At 42.3% G+C, this 18,869-nt stretch overlaps 1 protein-coding gene and 1 long non-coding RNA gene across 3 annotated transcripts in view; one reads left to right on the top strand and one right to left on the bottom strand.

Annotated features, from left to right (window-relative positions):
- The window catches only part of tgfbi (transforming growth factor, beta-induced), a 20,604-nt gene extending 10,366 nt beyond the window's left edge, over positions 1-10,238 (top strand). Inside the window, exons 10-17 of one of the 2 annotated variants that reach the window (XM_030368139.1) lie at positions 229-371; positions 3,868-4,004; positions 5,254-5,384; positions 6,533-6,657; positions 7,100-7,202; positions 8,668-8,744; positions 9,060-9,084; positions 9,606-10,238. In XM_030368139.1, the coding sequence (XP_030223999.1) occupies positions 229-371; positions 3,868-4,004; positions 5,254-5,384; positions 6,533-6,657; positions 7,100-7,202; positions 8,668-8,744; positions 9,060-9,084; positions 9,606-9,667 (803 nt within the window). In that variant the 3' untranslated portion in view covers positions 9,668-10,238. The remainder of the gene's footprint in view (positions 1-228; positions 372-3,867; positions 4,005-5,253; positions 5,385-6,532; positions 6,658-7,099; positions 7,203-8,667; positions 8,745-9,059; positions 9,085-9,605) is intronic. The other variant, XM_030368140.1, reaches the window with a different exon arrangement.
- Positions 10,072-18,869, bottom strand: LOC115552240 (uncharacterized). Its single transcript, XR_003978288.1, has 3 exons — positions 18,676-18,869; positions 16,138-16,242; positions 10,072-12,405 (listed from the first exon to the last, which is right to left on the bottom strand). It is a non-coding gene; the product is annotated as an uncharacterized LOC115552240 (long non-coding RNA).

Below are 18,869 nucleotides of genomic sequence, written 5' to 3'. Positions count from 1 at the left end.
TTTTTGTGTGCATCGTAGTCTGTTATATTGTGCTAACCCTATCTAACCAAACTTTATGCTGTGCTAACCATATGTCGTGCTAACCTTATATACTCTAATCCTATGTCGAGCTAGCTCTGTTGTGCTTACCCTATGTACCCTAACTTTATGTGATGCTAACCATATGTACCCTATCCCTACGTTGTGCTAACTGAATGTATCCCAACCCCTGATGCTGTGTGGTTTTAGGGAGCATGACGATGGACGGAGAGATGAAGAAGTTGATGAACAACCATCTCCTGAAGACCCAGCTGAGCTCCAAGTCTCTCTACCACGGCCAGGAGCTGGACACCCTAGGAGGGCTCAAGCTCAGGGTGTTCGTGTACCGCAACGTACGTAGAAACCTCTCCGCAAATCCATCACCACAATGTCATATTAAATTTGCAGAAATAGACTTCAACCCAGTGGGGCTAAAATACACAACAGGACGAGCTGTGCATTTGGATTAGTCATTCGTTTTTCTGTCCCTCTGTTTGCATTTCTCCCGATCTCTCAATATCGCCCATTTCCATCTCCCTTTTTCTCTCTCTCCCTATATCCCTCTCTCTTTGTATTTCCTCCTCTCCGACTCACCCTTTCTTTCCCTTGCGTTACGGAACCCATCCTGGATGGGTCTCCTCTGCTGCTTCTAGTTAGGTTTGTCCTCTGTCTTTGATGCTTGTTGGAAACGCTAGACAGTTTTAGGAGAAATGGTGCCCTTTGTCTTTCTCAGGAGTATCGGTTGTAGTGTTGACGTCTGCTTATTGTAAGGGACTTTGGGCTTGTTCTCACAGACTTGCTTGTTTGCTTGGTTATTTGGTGAGATCTGGTGATCTGACTGATCGTCAGTCAAACAGGAAGACGTTCTCCTGATGCCAGAAACCCGTTGGGAAGGCTGACTTTCCAAGAGTGGATGTCATGTTATGCATCAGTCTGACAAGCCTTTTGATGTGGTCGAATTGGTAATTATTCCGTCATTCATTCATTTATTTTCTTTATGAGGTAGCTAGAAAAATGAATGAGAGAATTATGGCCGACAGGAAACCGTCTGGTTATCCGAAGACAAGACTTGGGGGAGACTTAGCTCAGCTTGAGTTTGTAACCAGAAGGTTGCTAGGCCAATCCAAGGCTCCTCCTAGCTTAGTATCGAGGTGTCGCTGAGCAAGACATCTAACCCTAGCCCTAACCCTAACCCTAACTGTTCCCGATGAGCTGGCTGTCGCCTTGCATGGTTGACTCCCCCGTCTCTATGTGAATGTGTGATTGAATGGTTGTGACTTTGGAATAGTAACTTAGGGTAAAAGCGTCTGCTAAATGTAAATGTAAAAGACAACATAACCTACTTTGATCATCACGATGACATGGTGTTTTTCTTTGCCCTGTGAGTTGCTTAAATTATCTGCTGCGCTAGATTACCGACATTAACAACATTTATTTCCAGAAATGGGACACATTTTTATTGGTGACATAAGAGTTACATTTACCTTGAGGCACAATACAAAAAATGTGTTCCTGTACTGTTTGTACTGTACACCAGTCCAGGCATTGAATCATATTTGACAATTGTGCAGGACTTTCTCAAACTATATTCACATGAAACTCAATCTTTGGTTGAAAGAGTTTGTCAGTTCGTTTTTTTCCGTAACCTGTTAAAGAAGTATTTTCGTATGCCCAAGGCCAACCTTATTGACATAACTTGATAAATCTTTTGGGATTTTTAGAGGACGGTTTAACTCTGTTAGACACTTTGAAGTGGCCTGTGAAATGTTACTTCTAATCCACATCCCCATAACCATGTGCCTTGAATTTCAGCTCCAGCAGGAACAGAACCACAAAGAACCACAGTTACCCTGGTGGTGTCAATGCCAAGAACGTCTCATTATATGCTTGTTTATTTATTTGACATAAGCTTTATTCCATTATTTTTTTTATCTTAGAAGCAACTGCTTTGATTACGCAGCTTCTTCCGTGGAAATAAGCTCATTATCTACACATGTCTACCGTTTCAGCGTTGATTAGATAGGTGATTCATGTGCCAAGGCTCCGGGGACGGAGCAGGAAAACATTTCCTTTAACAGCGCGGCGGCCATACCAACGGCTTTAATTTGGTCTTTAAAACCCAACCCACGTTTTTTTCCATTTGACAATTTCTTTCTTCTTTCAGATGCAAGCTGATAGGCTTATTAAATTAACTAGTATTTTTTATATAATGCTGGAAAAAGATAAGGATTGCATCGTAATGTGACAATTTAAGTGAATATTTAAAAGAAAATCCTGATTTTTCTTTTGGTGAACCCTCAACGTTTCAAAGCTACCTTTTGCGTAGCTTCCTTCATCGTATCTATTTTCCCAGCTATGGTTAGCGCCTTCCATCATCTTGCTTACTCCTCGATGCTACAATGCACTCTAGCTAGAGAAGACATTCCAAGCTCTGAAGCTTAGGAAACCAACAGGAGGCGGACATAGCTTTAAAGATGTTGGAGAATCCCAGTGCGGGGATCTGCGCTGTGTTGTAGCAGCCCACAAGAAGAGAGGTTCCGCGTTGTTCACGGCTCTCCTGGGCGTCAGAGAGCATCGTGTTACCACTCATTAATGAGCACTGCAGCCAACAACATACTTCCTCTGTCCTAAGTCTGCTAATCCTTTCCAGACTCTGTGTGTGTTTGTCTGTGTGTCTGTGTGTCTGTGTGTGTGTGTGGGGGTCTACAGTGTGTGGGTGAGTGTGTTTTATTACCGACAAGCATGACCAAATGGACACCAGTGTTCACCACCGGAGCAGCCGCGACCCTCTCTGGCCTCTCACTACTGCTTTGTTTCTGAGACGATGGGATCCTTAGCTCTCCTTCAGGAAGAGACGCACCACAGCGCAGTGCAGAGACAAGAGGAGGTTACCCGGCCAAAAACCCACTTAGTGGGTTTAAAAATATATATATAATATATACTTGATACTTGAAGTACACAAAGGAGCAGAAGGTAGAAAGTGTACTAGGGACTGTACTATTTAGTAGATGTTGGTTTTCCAAAGAAACGTACAGTGAATCCTATTTTAGATACATTCATTAAGAAACAGGTAGTTGGTTTGGAATCTCATTCAAAAGGACTTCTAAGGTTAAGCAGCGGATATTGGGGATTGAACCCCCAACCTTTTGGCTTGGAACACCATAACCCCCAGACTGTGTCCTCGATCATCTTGGCCCCTATCCAAGAGTGTCATTTTCTAAGCTAACCTGTTTCGTCATCTCTTTATTTGGGATGTTATTTTGGCGACAGTATTAAAGAACCTTACAAGGAGTTGAGGGAAAGACTTGGCAACTTGTTATTGCCTGAAATAAAGACTACATTACTTAGCCCTTTATTACCTCTCGTTGTGTTCAGTCTTGTTGAAGTCTGAATGATTGCAGTCTTTTGGGGGGGGGGGGGAGGGGGGGGTTATTTGCTTGTGCCAATATCACGTCTGATCTGAACATCGGTCCCTGTTTATATAGTTTTAATTGACCATGGCTCCTTTCAGACATTGATTGATATCCAATGTGAAATTATAATTATGTACTATTGAAGATATTGAAAAAAATTCCATTGCAATTTGCAAGTAATCAAACATTAGCATTCATAAGGACACCTGGTTGAAGAGGTTAACAATACTTCAATGTTTTGACACCCCGATGTAGATAAAGTTAGCTATTGGTTCACATTTGCATCCCTAGACATAACCCTAATCTGACGCAAAATACGTACAACGAGCCAAGAGACCTGTCAATCGACCAATCCGCCTCATCGGGTGCATCTGAAGCTACGAATGACCTCTGAGTGGTTTGACCTTGATGCCTTGGTTCCCGTGTCTCTGTCCAGAACCTATGCATAGAGAACGCCTGCATCGCAGCCCACGACAAGATGGGCCGCTTCGCCAGCATGTTGACTGTGGACAAGGTCCTCACCCCACCAACTGGAACCATCATGGATGTCCTGAAGGCAGACGACCGGTTCAGGTATGGAGCACTCGACCAGATCTAGAGCTCATTTTCTGTTTTTTAGTTTTTTCTGAGGGTTAGTGCGGGTTTAGGTCAGGGCAGGATGACCAGCAGGGTTGGTCATTTACTACTCTGTCATAAAAGCGCAAAGTTTATATTATTTTGGTATGAAGAATGCCCCCCCCCCGGGTTTCTTTATGGCTGTTTTATGGTCTTTCCGGTAATTATTGTAGAGTGAGGTTTTAACAGCATCGCTCCTTGACCCTCGGGTCAGGGCACATGCACGGCTGCCTTGGATTTTCTTTTCATTTCACTTTCCCTGTGTTGTTGTCCTCATAAAGTGAGGGTTAGGGTTAGGTAACCCTAACCCTAACCCTAACCCTAACCTCAGGAAAAAAGTCTTTATGGTTGACCGGACAACGTTGTTGGTTGGTAGTGGTTGAACTTTGGATCGGTTAGAAGACCCAGGAGGATATTTTGTAATCACACAACTTATTGTTTGGACGTATTATCTGCGGCAATGACGCGTCTCTAGTCTGTTTGGTTGTTGAACTGTTAAAATAAAACATAAATTATCTTTGAGGTGTTGTGTGTTGGTGGTTTACAGCAGTAAGAGAACGGTGAGGGAAGATAAGTGTTTATATATAATAAAATATAAACACTCTGTTGTGTATTGCCTCTACAAGATAATAATTACACTGCATTTTGGAGTGTTATTATCTTTAAGAGCTCAACTAGCTGTTAAAATCCGACAAAAAACCCATGATAACGTTAAATCCTAATAAAGGTCTGGCCCTCTAATTTTGGAGTAAACTGTCACCATCCTTTGATCCTTTAATAGTCATGAGACAAGACATAATCACACGGGGCTGTGCAGTATGCCTACACTTACACACTTCCCCAATAGAGAAAGTTGGATTTACATTGTTTAATTTCCCCAGTTAAAAAGCAAATGAGGGCATAAAGTAAAGACAGTTTTAGTCCCAGCCCACTGAAAGTAAAAACCCATTGATACATTCTTACCAAATTGCATCATTACTACTACTACCTTAAAGATATATATATATTTTACTAGTAGGCTATTGCTAATCACTGCCTGTCTCTTAACAGGTTTTTTTTGGTCCCTATTCTGTTCTGAATGTGCCGTCATGTGAATTGCTATGCGACTGAAAAACATGGATTTCTATGCAACTGAAGAACTAGAATTTCTTTGGGGATCATCTTTTTATCTAAAGCGAAACTTTCCTCTCTGTATCTGTATCTCCAGTCTGCTGACAGGGGCCCTCCAGACTGCTGGTATGACGGAGCTGATGAACCAACAGAAACTGCTGACCGTCTTTGCTCCTACCAACGACGCTTTCAACACTATTCCCAGACCTGAGCTCAACAGACTCCTGCGTAAGTCCACCACCGGGCCACGTCACCCATTGGCGTGTCGGGAGAACGCTGGCTCCTAAACTCTAGATATTTTACTGCAACTCTTTGAGTGAAAAATGAAAAAAAGGGAAAAAGGTATATATATGTATTTGAACTTATATTTGACCAGACTGTTGATTTCGACGCCACAGGCAAACTACTGACTACTTCCCTGGAGCATTGATATCACAGGTAGATGTTTATTGGGTCAAACCGATGTGCAGTGGAGCTGATCCACAACAACGTAAGGAGCTGGGGTCGAACCTTCTGACCAAAATCAGTTAAGGAGCCAACGTGGTCCAAGTTGTTCCAGGGCGTCCGGGTTCCCTCTATCCCGACCGGAGCTGAACTGTGTGGACGGGGTGGGAAACAGTGGATGGGCTTTGTCCAGAAAACCCCAGGGGAGACGCTAGCACTATGGGGGTGGTGGGGTTGGAACAGCGTGGGGCTATGAATGGTTTAAGCATTACTTAATGGAGAAAAGACAGGAAAGGAAAAAGAATAGCGGCACGATATTGTCTTGTGTTGTTTAGCCGCGTTTAGCCGCGGTCGCGCCAAAGGTTTACAGCAACAGTCCTCCAAGCACGTCAATTTGTATTCCTCAGCCGGGGCAGAACAGCTGGGCGGCTGGAGAGGGCGAGTGCCGTTGTTGTTGTACCCGGAGGAACGAACGCACGATCTGAGCCTAATAAAGGCATTGAGGAGCAAGAATAGAGTCTGTTTAGAGAGCACTGTCCCGTGGCTATGGAAATACAGCCTGGAGGAGAGGCTCAGAGCACAGAGTAAATAGGTTGTCCCAAGGTGCTATGAGGGATGTTAGGTTTTTTGTATGACATCATTAACAGCTTTTGTGTATGTGTTTGTGTCTATCTGCCTGTCTGTGTGCCCTGCCTTGCTGCCTGTCTGTCTCCACCTGTCTATCTGCCTGTCTGTCTGTTTGCCTCCCTGTTTTTCCGTCCGTGTCTGGCTGCCTCCCTCCCTCCCTCCCTCCCTCCCTCCGTCTGTCTGTCTGTCTGTCTGTCTGTCTGTCTGTCTGTCTGTCTGTCTGTCTGTCTGTCTGTCTGTCTGTCTGTCTGTCTGTCTGTCTGCCTGCCTGCCTGCCTGCCTGCCTGCCTGTCTGCCTGCTCCAGAAAACAGCCAGGGGCTGAGCCGGCTGCTGAGGTTCCACATGGGGGATGGCATGCTGGTGAGCGGAGGAGTGACGTCCCACACCCGAATGCAGCCGCTGCTGGGAGAGAGGCTGGAGATGGGGATGGTAGGACCACCCCCCCCCCCCCCCCCCCCCCTTTTCTCATTGATGTTCAAAATATGTTTTGTATATCTTGAAAGTGTGGCTCATGAACTATTTTTAAAGTATTGTGCATAGCATGTAATAATAATAATAATTATAATAATGATTGATTGAATTTATGTAGCGCTTTTCTAGACCCTCAAAGACGCTTTACAGGGAAGGGGGGGCCTCACTCACCACCACCAGTGTGTAGCAATGTACAATGCTGTGATATCAAACTGGTTCTCTGCATAACCCCACGGCGTACGGTGAAGCCCAAGTGTTTATCTTGAGGCTTGAGTGTGCACATTAAATCCTTCCTGTTTGTTTCCACCATAACTACAGTGTTCAGTGACGCTTGAGTGTGTATATTAACTGTACCTGTTTGCTCGAGAGTGTATATTGAATCTCAGCCGTTTGTTTTCAGCGTAACTACACGGTGTATGTGAACCGGGTGCCCGTGGTGGAGGCGGATCTGATGGCCACCAACGGAGTCGTCCACGCGGTCAACGCCATCATCAAACCCCTCCGTGAGTTGAGACCCATGACATCATAGGATGACATCACTAACCTCAGGAGTATTTCACCGCACCAATACATAATGACATCACTAACATCAAGGCGTATGTCACAGCACCATCACATGATGACATCACTAACCTCACAGAGTATGTCACCGCACCATCACATGATGACATCACTAACCTCACAGAGTATGTCACCACACCATCACATGATGACATCACTAACATCAAGTCGTATGTCACCGCACCATCACATGATGACATCACTAACCTCACAGAGTATGTCACCGCACCATCACATGATGACATCACTAACCTCAGAGTATGTCACCGCACCATCACATGATGACATCACTAACCTCACAGAGTATGTCACCGCACCATCACATGATGACATCACTAACCTCACAGAGTATGTCACCGCACCATCACATGATGACATCACTAACCTCACAGGAGTATTTCACCGCACCAATACATAATGACATCACTAACATCAAGGCGTATGTCTCCGCACCATCACATGATGACATCACTAGCATCAAGGAGTATCAAGGAGTATAGGCGCGTTCACTGTCCTGGTGATAACGAGACGCCTCGCCAGTGATGACGCTCACGCTCACGCGTGTTCCCGACAGTGACTGTTCATGTCCGCTGCGTTGGGAATCTAAAAGTTCTTCACAGCACTTTTTTTTTATCCGATAAAAACCAGTCAGAACTAAACAGAACCTAGTAGGACCAGTTTCAAGTATGAATGCCCTTATTTCCTTGAGGCCTATCAACTACTTTTGCTAATATTTATGAGAAGCACATCGTATTGCCACTGTATTGAAGGCTACCCTTGCCCTTATCTAGAGCTGGTTAACCAGTTCACAACGTTTAAAACGGAGCTAAGTCGATGCCAACAGACGGTTACAACGTCGATGAATAGTAAAGAATGTGATATGATGGTTGATTCTTTTATACTGAGTAAAACGATCATGTTCCACTATGTTCATGCGCGTCACTAGTAAACCATAAGTCACCAACGGGGCAACTCTGCTATCAGAATTTGGCCCGAGTTGCCGAACGGAAGTAGAATCATAACAGCGTCATGAGGTATTGTTCACGCAAACTTTCCGACGTCGCGAAAATGTTTTCCCCATAATTTCCAGCGATGTGAACGCAACATATTACATGTCACATGATGCCACAATCCTTTAGTTGTCACCACACTATCAAATGACATCACACCACAGGTAAGTCACCTGACCACAAGACATCACAAACATGTTGACAGCTTGGGTACATTGGGCTTTTAAAGGGCTCTTCCTATTGTGTTGTATAAAGGCTGTACAAAGGCTATGTGTCTTGGACTAGTTATACTGGGAGGTTCCCAGTGACACAACGGTCAAAAGAGAGATTTAATCCCTTCCCCATTGTTAAGAGGACATTTATTAACCTTCCTTTTTGTGTTGTTTTCACAACCCAGCCCCTAGGGTGGAACGACCTCAATCGGACGGGCCTGCACCAAGGATCAGATCGGCTTCGTCCAGAGTCAGGAAGGCTGTACGTACAACATGGCTATATTATGGCTAGCATTACTGTCGTTTAGGACCCACTAATTACTTTTGGGATTTTCTATCTCCGTAACTATGTTTATTGTGTTTGTTAAAGCCCTTTGTAAACTTTGTTTTAAGCTCTACGAGTATTAAGTTTAGATTGATGTACTTTATTCCTAAAAAAAAAGCAATATAGAGCTGCTGAAATCAAGTTTATCATTGTTATATCATGTTATAAAAAAATAGGAAGCATTTAGAGGCTGTGGCATAGGACATAACTTATTGGGGTCCATCTAAAGACCGTTTCAATTTCCTCTCACAGTCAGTCTCCCGAGGCTTCAAGAACGGTGAGTCTGCGTCTGTTTGACACGTCAATGAATTAAAAACATATGAGTTGCGAGGAGCTAGAATTCAGAGCACACACGTGTACATATTGAAACAAGAATTATGGGGCTAACCCATGCATTACATTCCATCTTACATTAATAGTGTAAGGCTGCGGGCGGACTCCTAAAATGTCTGACTACACCTATCCATACACCTTGGAATTGGAGTTCAGTTTGTACAAAACAAAAATCTCATAGGCCTTTAACCACGCTATCACCATCAGAGACAACATATCTAGAAACTCTCTCGATACCAGAAACTCATAATATATACATTTTTTTCTAATATTTTGTGCAGTTATTTGCATATAATTGCTTTGAATCCTTTAAAATATCTTTCATTATTTTTACTGCACTCTATTTCTGCATCATTCAGAAACATCACCAACATTTCCTGTCCGGGATTAATAAGTACATTTGATGTTACCTTATAGAGGCCAAACGTTGTTAACTGTTTCAATTATGTTTAAATGTGGTTTCAGAGGACCTCTTCCAGAAGGTGATGAACAGTCGCTCCAGCAGAACGATGACGCAAAGACAGTAGAATCTGAAACAAGAGAAATAGCGTCCCCTGCCCCCAAACAGCTGAACTGCACCCCAACCACCACCAACAATTTCGTCCTAACCACCAATATAGGGAAATCAAGTCGTAAATATTCGTGAACTAGACATCTTCTATAACCCTGCATGTGGTTAACTTATGGAATAAGGGCTTGTTTATAAATTAGAAAATTGCAAAATGACGCTTAATAAATGTTTTCATTTATTGTTAGCCAAATCAGGGAAAATAGCTATGACCAAACAATAGCCATCAAAATAAGTTTTTAATAGCCTATCTTAAAAGAGTAAATCGAGAAAGTCTTTTTTATTAAGCATTGTATTTAGCATGTTTGCATGGTTTAAGTTTAGACTATTGAAAAGAGTTGAGAAGAAAAATGTAGCTTGTGGTTTTCACGTAATTCATAAGTTTCTTTTATTTGATACAGCTGATGATTTCTCTCTTCCATGCACATGTCCTATTCATCTGTAAAATACTGTCACTGAAATATCTATGTGTGTATGACCTCGCACAGAATATCAATATGCAATTCTGATTAAAAAACGGCAATTTTGTAGTCCCAGATTTCAACGTGGATTAATTTGACCCCTACATCAACATCACAAAGGCGATGTTGAATCGTAGGCAAAAGCACCCCAAGCCATAAAAATAAATAAAATCATGCCCTTTCTCCGTCCGTCAGCAGTTGTCCCGAGCGCAAAGAGTAATAACCATGAGGTTCTGGGATATAGGCCTACTGTATGACATGTTAATGGTGTTCATGTGATGTCAACATCACACACGTCCAAAGGAAATAATACTTGGGCTTGCGGACCTCTGAGTGGGTTTCCTGTGGGTCATGCTTAGCTTGGAGCGCAAACACACACGTGTGTGTGTGTGTGTGTGTGTGTGTGTGTGTGTGTGTGTGTGTGTGTGTGTGTGTGTGTGTGTGTGTGTGTGTGTGTGTGTGTGTGTGTGTGTGTGTGTGTGTGTGTGTGTTAAGGCTGCATGTTCGGCATGTGTGTATGGAATGTTTGTGTCGAGATCTAGTACATGTGTGCGGGCGTGACGTACATGCAACAATTTTAGAATTATCCCTGTGCTTAATTACTTCCAAATAAAATAAGCCCTTAAATAAATTAGTTATTGATGAAGACTTGACATTCATCTGCGTTCCCAGGCTTGTAGCTCCTCCTCTTGTTTTACAGCCGGAACAGAACCATGTGTTACCGAACACATGTGGCCGACATGTGGTGACACACTGAACCCTACTACACATCATCATTCACCGTGCAAGTTTATATTTCTTTCCATGAGTGACTCAACCGGCTCCGATCTCGGCAACAGAGAATGGGTCCCGATCTGTCTAGACTCCAGATCTCTCTGAACGAAAGAAAAGAGATACGAAGATTATACATTTCATCTAGCTACTGGGGCGCACCAAACAAAGGCCAACACAATTTGTTAAGGATTAAAACAGAACAGAAATGTGTATACTTCATAAACAGCCAAATCCAAGTTGTATTCTTTAATAACGTATAGGCCTACAGCTGAGGCAGGGCTGAAATATTTCCCCTTTTGTTTTTTACTGCGATCGTGAGATAATAGTTGGGACTGCTGTGTCGGGCGGACAGCCGTGCAGATCCCTTAGGCCTAGTCTATTCTGCAGATGTTTGAGTTCCAGGAAACAGAAGCCGTTCCTCAAACCCGCGGTGACCCACGCAACATCTGCCGGCTGAACTGTCCATTAGTGAGTCCGGCTTCAGCATTACCGTGGCCTACTTTAGGGTTAGTGGTTCTCAGAGGACTTAAAACTGTTTGCCTAAGGTTAGGCTTTTTAAAGTGATACTATCACACTTATATCGTCCTCATATGAGAGAAAAGCTGGTCACTTTTTGGAGTATGAAGAAAAGCATGAATTATAGATATGCTTACCAAATTATGTTTGCTAGAAATCAATACCAACTCATAATTCCAGGGTGGGGCGTGGCGCGATTAATTTAGGCCCTTTTTCTTTGTTAAGATTTAAAATAAAAAAGGTGCTCTCTGCTGGATACAACTTCTTATACCATACTGCTTTGTGTATTTTCGTATTCTGTAGGCCAATGTCCTTTCTTTCACTGAACCGACCATCCTCGCAAGTGAAAATGAGGTTAATCTGAGGACATTTGTCCTCAGATGAACCTCTCGTGTTCCTTCCTGTCCCTCTCTTGCTTTTTTATTAAGAATATAAACAATCATCGACAGTATACACTTTACCAATATACACACAATAAACACTCTAAATTTGATAAAAACACATGGCGATTATTTAAATTAACCATTCACATTCAACATAATGCATCAATAAATAACTGTTTGAATGACTATTGGAGCTTTGGAAAAAAAATAGGAATTTTCCATTATAATACAAGTTCGAACAATGAGCATTGACCACCTGAACTAGATTGACCTTGAGGAATACCTGGCCAAATATAAAATTCACGAAAATAATCACAATCGTTTTTCTCTTAAATCACAGTTTACAGTTCAAACTCCCCTACTTTGTTTACATGATTATACTACATGATACAGATTACTTCTCAAAGTATACACGTATCTTTGAACTGGCGGTACATCCACACTACACTGACATAACGCACATAGACATGCAGTACACAAATCAGTACTAAGTCCTACATACCCCTCTACATTGGTCCCTCTCGGACCTGTGTTTCCATTTCTATGATGTAGGGGGCGGGGCGCTGCACATACAAGGACAAAACAGACGCACACAGGCTGCAGTACACTGATCAGAACGACATATTGAATGAAACGGTTGGATATTCAATGTTTAATCATCTTTTAAATTAGGTATATAAAAGTAAATAACACTAAACAGATCGGTGTACTTATGTGAACCACACTTTGCCCTGGTTAACCAAGGGCATCTCAGTGCAAATATTGTGAGGCAATTTCATTATGAACAAATTAGTTTATTGCTGACTCTTCCTGGGTTGATCTGGTCCTGGGCCACAGATATATTCGCCTATGCGCTTTTGCTTCGAAGGCACCGTACTTTCGTTATTTGTTGAATTATCTCTCTGGCCACCAATGTGGACACAGAAACGTACTGTGTTCAACAGATTATTTGCAGCTCTTTTCGATCAGCTTCCTTGCTGCTAATATACAGCCTAGTCTTTGATAAAGACTGCTGATAGGGTCAGCCTGACATATTAGGATTAGATGTATGTGAACACACTGTGGATCCTAAGAGTAAATAATTCTAGTGAACACAATCATTATATTACAATGTCATGTAATATGTATATTAACTATTTAATACTTGAAAAATAATTTACTTATTTATTATTTATCATGTTATGTCAATGAATAATGTTATCTCAGAAAACAAGGAAGAGGCATAGGCAAAACAAGATCAATGGAAAAGTACTGGATAACAATGAGATAAGCGGATTTAGCCACACATTTAATCCACAGTTCAAGAAAATAGGATGAAAACGGAATGTGAAAGTAAGATAACAATTATAGAAGACCATGAAGACGAACAGAACATGCGGTTTAACGTTGCCGGGCCACAAGGTGGAGCTAAAGTGTTATAATTGTGCTGCGTGAACGTTTCGGGGCCCCAAGGTATGAACTAAAAAAAATGGTTTCGATCCAATACCAAGTACGGGGCCAAAATCGCGGATATCAATGCAGAAACCAATCTTTTTATTATTAATAGCGTCATATGAATTTGGTGCGTTGTAAATTGTGAGGTGAATGCATCATCAAAAGGCTAATCCTTGAATGATATGCGAAAGGTAAGCAATTATTGTATGAGTGGTAGAATATCTTTTCTACCTGCCCTCTGTGAGACCCGGGTTTGATTCCAAATTGAATCATGACGTACCAAGCAATATGCTACCCAACGTAAATTACTTAATTTTAAAGCATCGTTTTTAAAAAAGGCAAATAGCAAAAATAAAGTCTTTGTTGTAAATTCAATGTGCCAACATGAACAAACGTTTATAAACAAAGTGCGCATAATTATTTGTGGAGATCAAACAAAAAGAATAGCACTACTGTCACCCTTCATTTCTGCCCCCTAGTGGGACCCAGTCTTCCCTTCATTCAGCGCTACACGCCTGCCGGTGTGGGTGTCAGATTGACTCGGCCGCCAGATCGACTCGGGGTCCTAGATGCGCAATAATGATACGCACTTCCTGTAAACGCTGTCTTTTAAATGCGCATGCGCGTTTCATTCATTCCCATGTTATTCCCAAGTATTAACGATCTCCTTTTGTTTTCTAATCTATGAATAATAATCTAATGTACAAATTGTTGTTGCCTATACTTGGTTTATATATAAAAGAAGAATCGGTTAACTCCATTCACTGAACGGGGCGATCCACTTTATTTCCAGCGCTCCCAACGCAGAGTCAAAACAGCGACCAACACGCAGACACTTCCGTTCTGCTCCTTCAGAATAAGAGTCCCTAACAGGAACTGGGTTATAATGCATTCATCAGTGCTTTTAGACACGTTTCCAATGGCTTTGTTTGTTGGAAAGAACGGGCTGCGTTCAATGAAATCAAAACCAAAACGGATTGAGCCTTCTTTTTAAGTCCATGATAGAGCCCCGTTTATAAACAACCCTTCCGGGTTTTGTCCGTTGGCTTGTGTCGATACGTCAAGTGTCGATACGTCATCTGTAAGCGCAGGACCCCGAGTGGATCTGGCAGCCGAGTCAATCTGGTACCCACACCGGCATCAACTCCACACACCCGTCGTCCCCATTTCCCTGCTCCCCCGTCAGGACACCACTGGACCCGTACCGGATTCCCACCATTCTCCAGCACCCCTGGATTCTCAATAAACACCTGTTCCGTTAGCCCGTCGTTCTTTTGGTTCCACCAACCTTGCCCCGTGATCGTTACGACTAGGGATGGGAATCGAGAACCGGTTCTTGTTCAGAACCGGTGCCGAGTCAACCGATTCCTTGGAATCATTAGCAAGCCTGCTTAACGATTCCGCTTATTGGTTCCGGTCGCGGCAAATGCGTCATGACGTCACACACACGCTGCTTTGTTTAGGTTCAGACCGCAGCAAACATGGCGCCGCCGAGGAAGAAGCGCATTGTGCGTTCACACCAAACGCGACGGGGCGACAAGATCCCATACAAAGTGAACGTAGAGACGCGTATCGGGCGAATTTTCGCGAGAGAAAACCAGCGACAAGTTTTGATATGTCGCGCCACACTTTCGCCGTGCACAGGCGAGCACGTTCACAAGGATTTGTGCCGCGGCAAATTCGCTCGAGTTGAAATATTTCAACTTTGACGCTAATTTTGTGTGATGACAGCCAATCAGCGTTCAACAGCATGACAACTGGGTGACATGTGTAACATAACAGCCAATCAGCGTTCAACCGTCAAACTCAGTGCAGTGCAGTCCGGGGTGAACTGCAGCATGGAGGAGAAAGTGATTGTTGCAGTTTGTGACTCCCGGAGCTCTATATATAATAGTATATAATTGTATACATATAATATCACGGCCAACAGCTCTGTGCGCCTCCGGATGGCCGTAGCGTGGGGAGCTCTCATAGGGATTGGGCTTCTCTGGGTTTGTTTACCGGCGTTGCTATGGTTTCCGGTCTTGTGTGTTCCAAAGGTTTATTAGGTAGGCCCATCTAATAAATCTCTGTCTAATCAATACTTCATTTTGTTTATGTCAGTTGAATTTTGTTACAAGTTGAATGCAAATGAGCACTGTTAGCATTCCAAAAGGCACAAGCTCTTACTTGACTGTTTTCAGTCTGTTTTTAGTTTTATGGCACATAATGATGGCATTTGGGCTTAAAAAGCCAAACATATAGTTTTTTGTCTAGACCAATTGATTTGAAAATGTACAATTTCCTAATATTAGACGCACTTCTGATCAGATATTAAAGAGATTTAATACAAACAAACACATTTGTACTTATTTTCTCACCCAATGAGAATCGATAAGAGAATCGATAAGGAATCGGAATCGTGAAATACTTATCAATTCCCATCCCTAGTTACGACTACATCTCTGTACGTATCCAGCTACCTCTACACAGTATAACTGCTCCCACCAAACATGGGTCAACTGATTGAAAATAACATGTCATTTAAATAGGGGATGATTTAAGGGTATTTGGACGTTCTATTACATTAATACAGTCACATACTGCTCCCTGGAAGAAAGCTTCACGTCCAATTGAATCGGAGGTGTTGCCAAACACGAAACCACCCTTTTCCCTTTATCATGTTTGATTCGTTTAAACAACTAAGTGGTGATTCCACAGTAGCGAAAAGCATCACATGGCCGCTGGGGCAGGCTTTGGTGAGTTGTGAAAATGAGAACAAAACATTGTGTTTATGCAGACAGTTCTACTCATCAAAATCGAATGTATATTTATAATAAAAATAACGACCCCTTTCATGATGCTTCCGGTTATTTTCTTACCTTTTTTTTTACACAGTTGTTGGCATGCTTTTCCTCCGACATTGTAGTCTGTCGACTGCTCTGATGTGTCTGAGAGTCAGTGAAGAGGAGGTTTTGGGAATAGTGCTGGAAGAGACCAATGGGAGTGTCGGTGAGAACACTGGGAGAACACAGTCAGAGTTCCAAGTCTAGGTTTTATTGTCCAAAGGAGCGAGCAGGACTATGGTTGCGTGTAGGTATGTGTAATTTGGATGATAATGTGCAGCTAAGGTGTGTGGCTAAGGTGTGTAGCTAAGGTAGGATCTTTGTGGTTTCTAGGAGGCAAACAAAACGTACAACAGTCAACACAACTCCACAATGCATTGCCACAAATTAATTTAAATAATACATCTTTCAACAAGCTTATAAGGTTACATAACGAAATTCATGACCACAAAACAAACTTGCACGTCTTAGTATACGCACACAAGGAGTTCAAATGCACAGCTCTCAAGGTGTTCATTGTCTCTGAACAAAGGACAGGGGTCTAGGCACAGGTGCGGGGAGTAATTAACTAATTGACATGGGCTTATTTGGAAAATGAAAGGGCAAATAAAGGGGCGTATCTCTGGGTCTGTGAGGAGTGGAGGGAGGCAGTAAGGCCCCGTTTACACAAAGGGAAAACGCAGATATTTCCACGCGGTTTGGCCTCTCATTTAAACAAAAAAGCAGTTTTTATCTCAGAAAACGATCATTTCTAAAAACTCCGGACAAAGGCCACGTTTATACGTAGCAGGGTATTTATAGAAACAAATATTTCCCACCACCACCACAGAAATCTCCACTTTGGCCGGAGTTTTTAGAAATGATCGTTTTTTGTGATAAAAATGGCGTTTTCGTGTAAATGAGAGCCAAACCGCGTGGAAATATCAGCGTTTTCCCTTCGTGTAAACGGGGCCAAAGTGGAGATTTCTGAAAACGCCGGTTATGTGTTGTCGTGTCAACGGGGAGAAACGGGGTCTTAGGTTCTGAAGCGTCACATTATGCGCCAGGAAATGCTTAACGTCATATGAGCGCCCTATGTTTACAGTTTACAGGCTTGATTCTGAGGATTCTGATTGGCTTGCATGGCAATATCCTTCAGTACACTGCCGCCCATAGGTTTGGCATAGTTATAATGGTGCTCGACGGCGTATTTATGCGTTTTGATGTAAACGACAACTTTTTTGAAAACGATGTTGTGTGCACAATGTTATTTTTGAAAACGGAGGGGGGGGGGGGGGGGGGGGATATTCGTTTCTATAAATACCCTGCTACGTAAAAACGTGGCCAAAATCTTCCAAACAGGCAGACATTAACTGTATAATTTGTGTCATTTTTCATACTGTAGTGACACATGTTGGTATTGGTACCGGAGGTGATAATCGATTAAAACTATACCTCGCTTAGCATTGATATTAAAGTGAGCAATATTTGTATGTTCTGTTGGCCTAATAACTATTGGGGGGGCAAAAATAACATGTGTCTGTGTCAAATGGTAACTGCATTAAACCGTCAAATTAATTAAAAATAAACAAATAAGTATGGGGGTGCGTGTGGCTGGAAAGTACCAAGACTATTTGAACTAGTGTTTTTGTCAGACTTGGTCCCAGACTTGCTCAAACTGTTTTGAAGTATTTTCGCCTTAAAGTAGCGCCCCTATCAGCTGACTGCTAGACCGGTCCTTTTAAAAGCGCATACAATTATAGGCGGTGAATTTAAGACCATCTCAAACACATACTCTGCGAGGTTAAGTGTGCTGAGCCGAATTTCGCCCACCAACACCCAAGCCTCCACCTGCGTTGGATGCTCCGTATGGTATCTAAGTTATACAATAGGTTGAGATATCTGATGCAAATGTCGGTATGCTGTTTGTATTCTGCATCGCACATGTCTATGTCATGCTTTAAATCATAAAGCAGGGAGCACCAGAAAAGACTGGAACCATTCTGCCAAACGAATTAGTTCTTACCATGTCTTGCAATTAAAGTTTACATCTATGACATGAGTGATTCCTGACAGCATTGACTTTGAAAAACGTGCATGTGTGCAGTACATTTATTGTTATAGCCCACAGGGAGGTCAACACTGAAAAAGCCAGTAGCTTCCATGTGTGATGTTGCTAGTATTTGATATTTATCTTCATAGAGTAAAGAATAATTATATATTTATTTTTATATTAATAATAAACCATTATTTGGAAAAAATCTTTGCTTGTTTTGCTAATATGTCCATCATAAATTGCTTAGTTACATAATACTCTAAATGTTTAATGTTTAATGTTGCAAATAAAATAGACGAGAAAAATATGAAAGTTAGAACGCCCCCGGATGTTAATACGCCTTTTAGAAAGAACGGTGTAGTGGTCGTAACTTAATGACAGCCCTGCTCCGACCTTTCTCGTTATTTGCGATATGCAAACTGGTGTATTGTGAGGGCCAGTAGTTGCTCCGCAAAATACGACGGTTCATAGGGACACGAGAACACAAATAGGCCTACATAGACGCAGATTGAGAAGAGTGTAACCTCTGCCTAACTTACCTCATGGAAGCAATACACCACTTCGGTGTATTGTAACTGTAATCGTTGTGATTTCAGTAAACCTAGTTTAACCCTTTCCTCGTTGTTGTTGTTGTTGTTGTTGTTGTTGTTTTTTGGTGTAGTTATTCAAAACGTAAAATAATTAACTTTTATCATAAGAGTTAAAAAAAAACGGACGACATCCGGCCCATCTG

The sequence above is a fragment of the Gadus morhua genome, chromosome 10, assembly GCF_902167405.1.
Source record: "Gadus morhua chromosome 10, gadMor3.0, whole genome shotgun sequence".
In the NCBI taxonomy this organism is placed as follows: domain Eukaryota; kingdom Metazoa; phylum Chordata; class Actinopteri; order Gadiformes; family Gadidae; genus Gadus; species Gadus morhua.
This window is presented reverse-complemented; position numbering and strand designations above follow the sequence as displayed.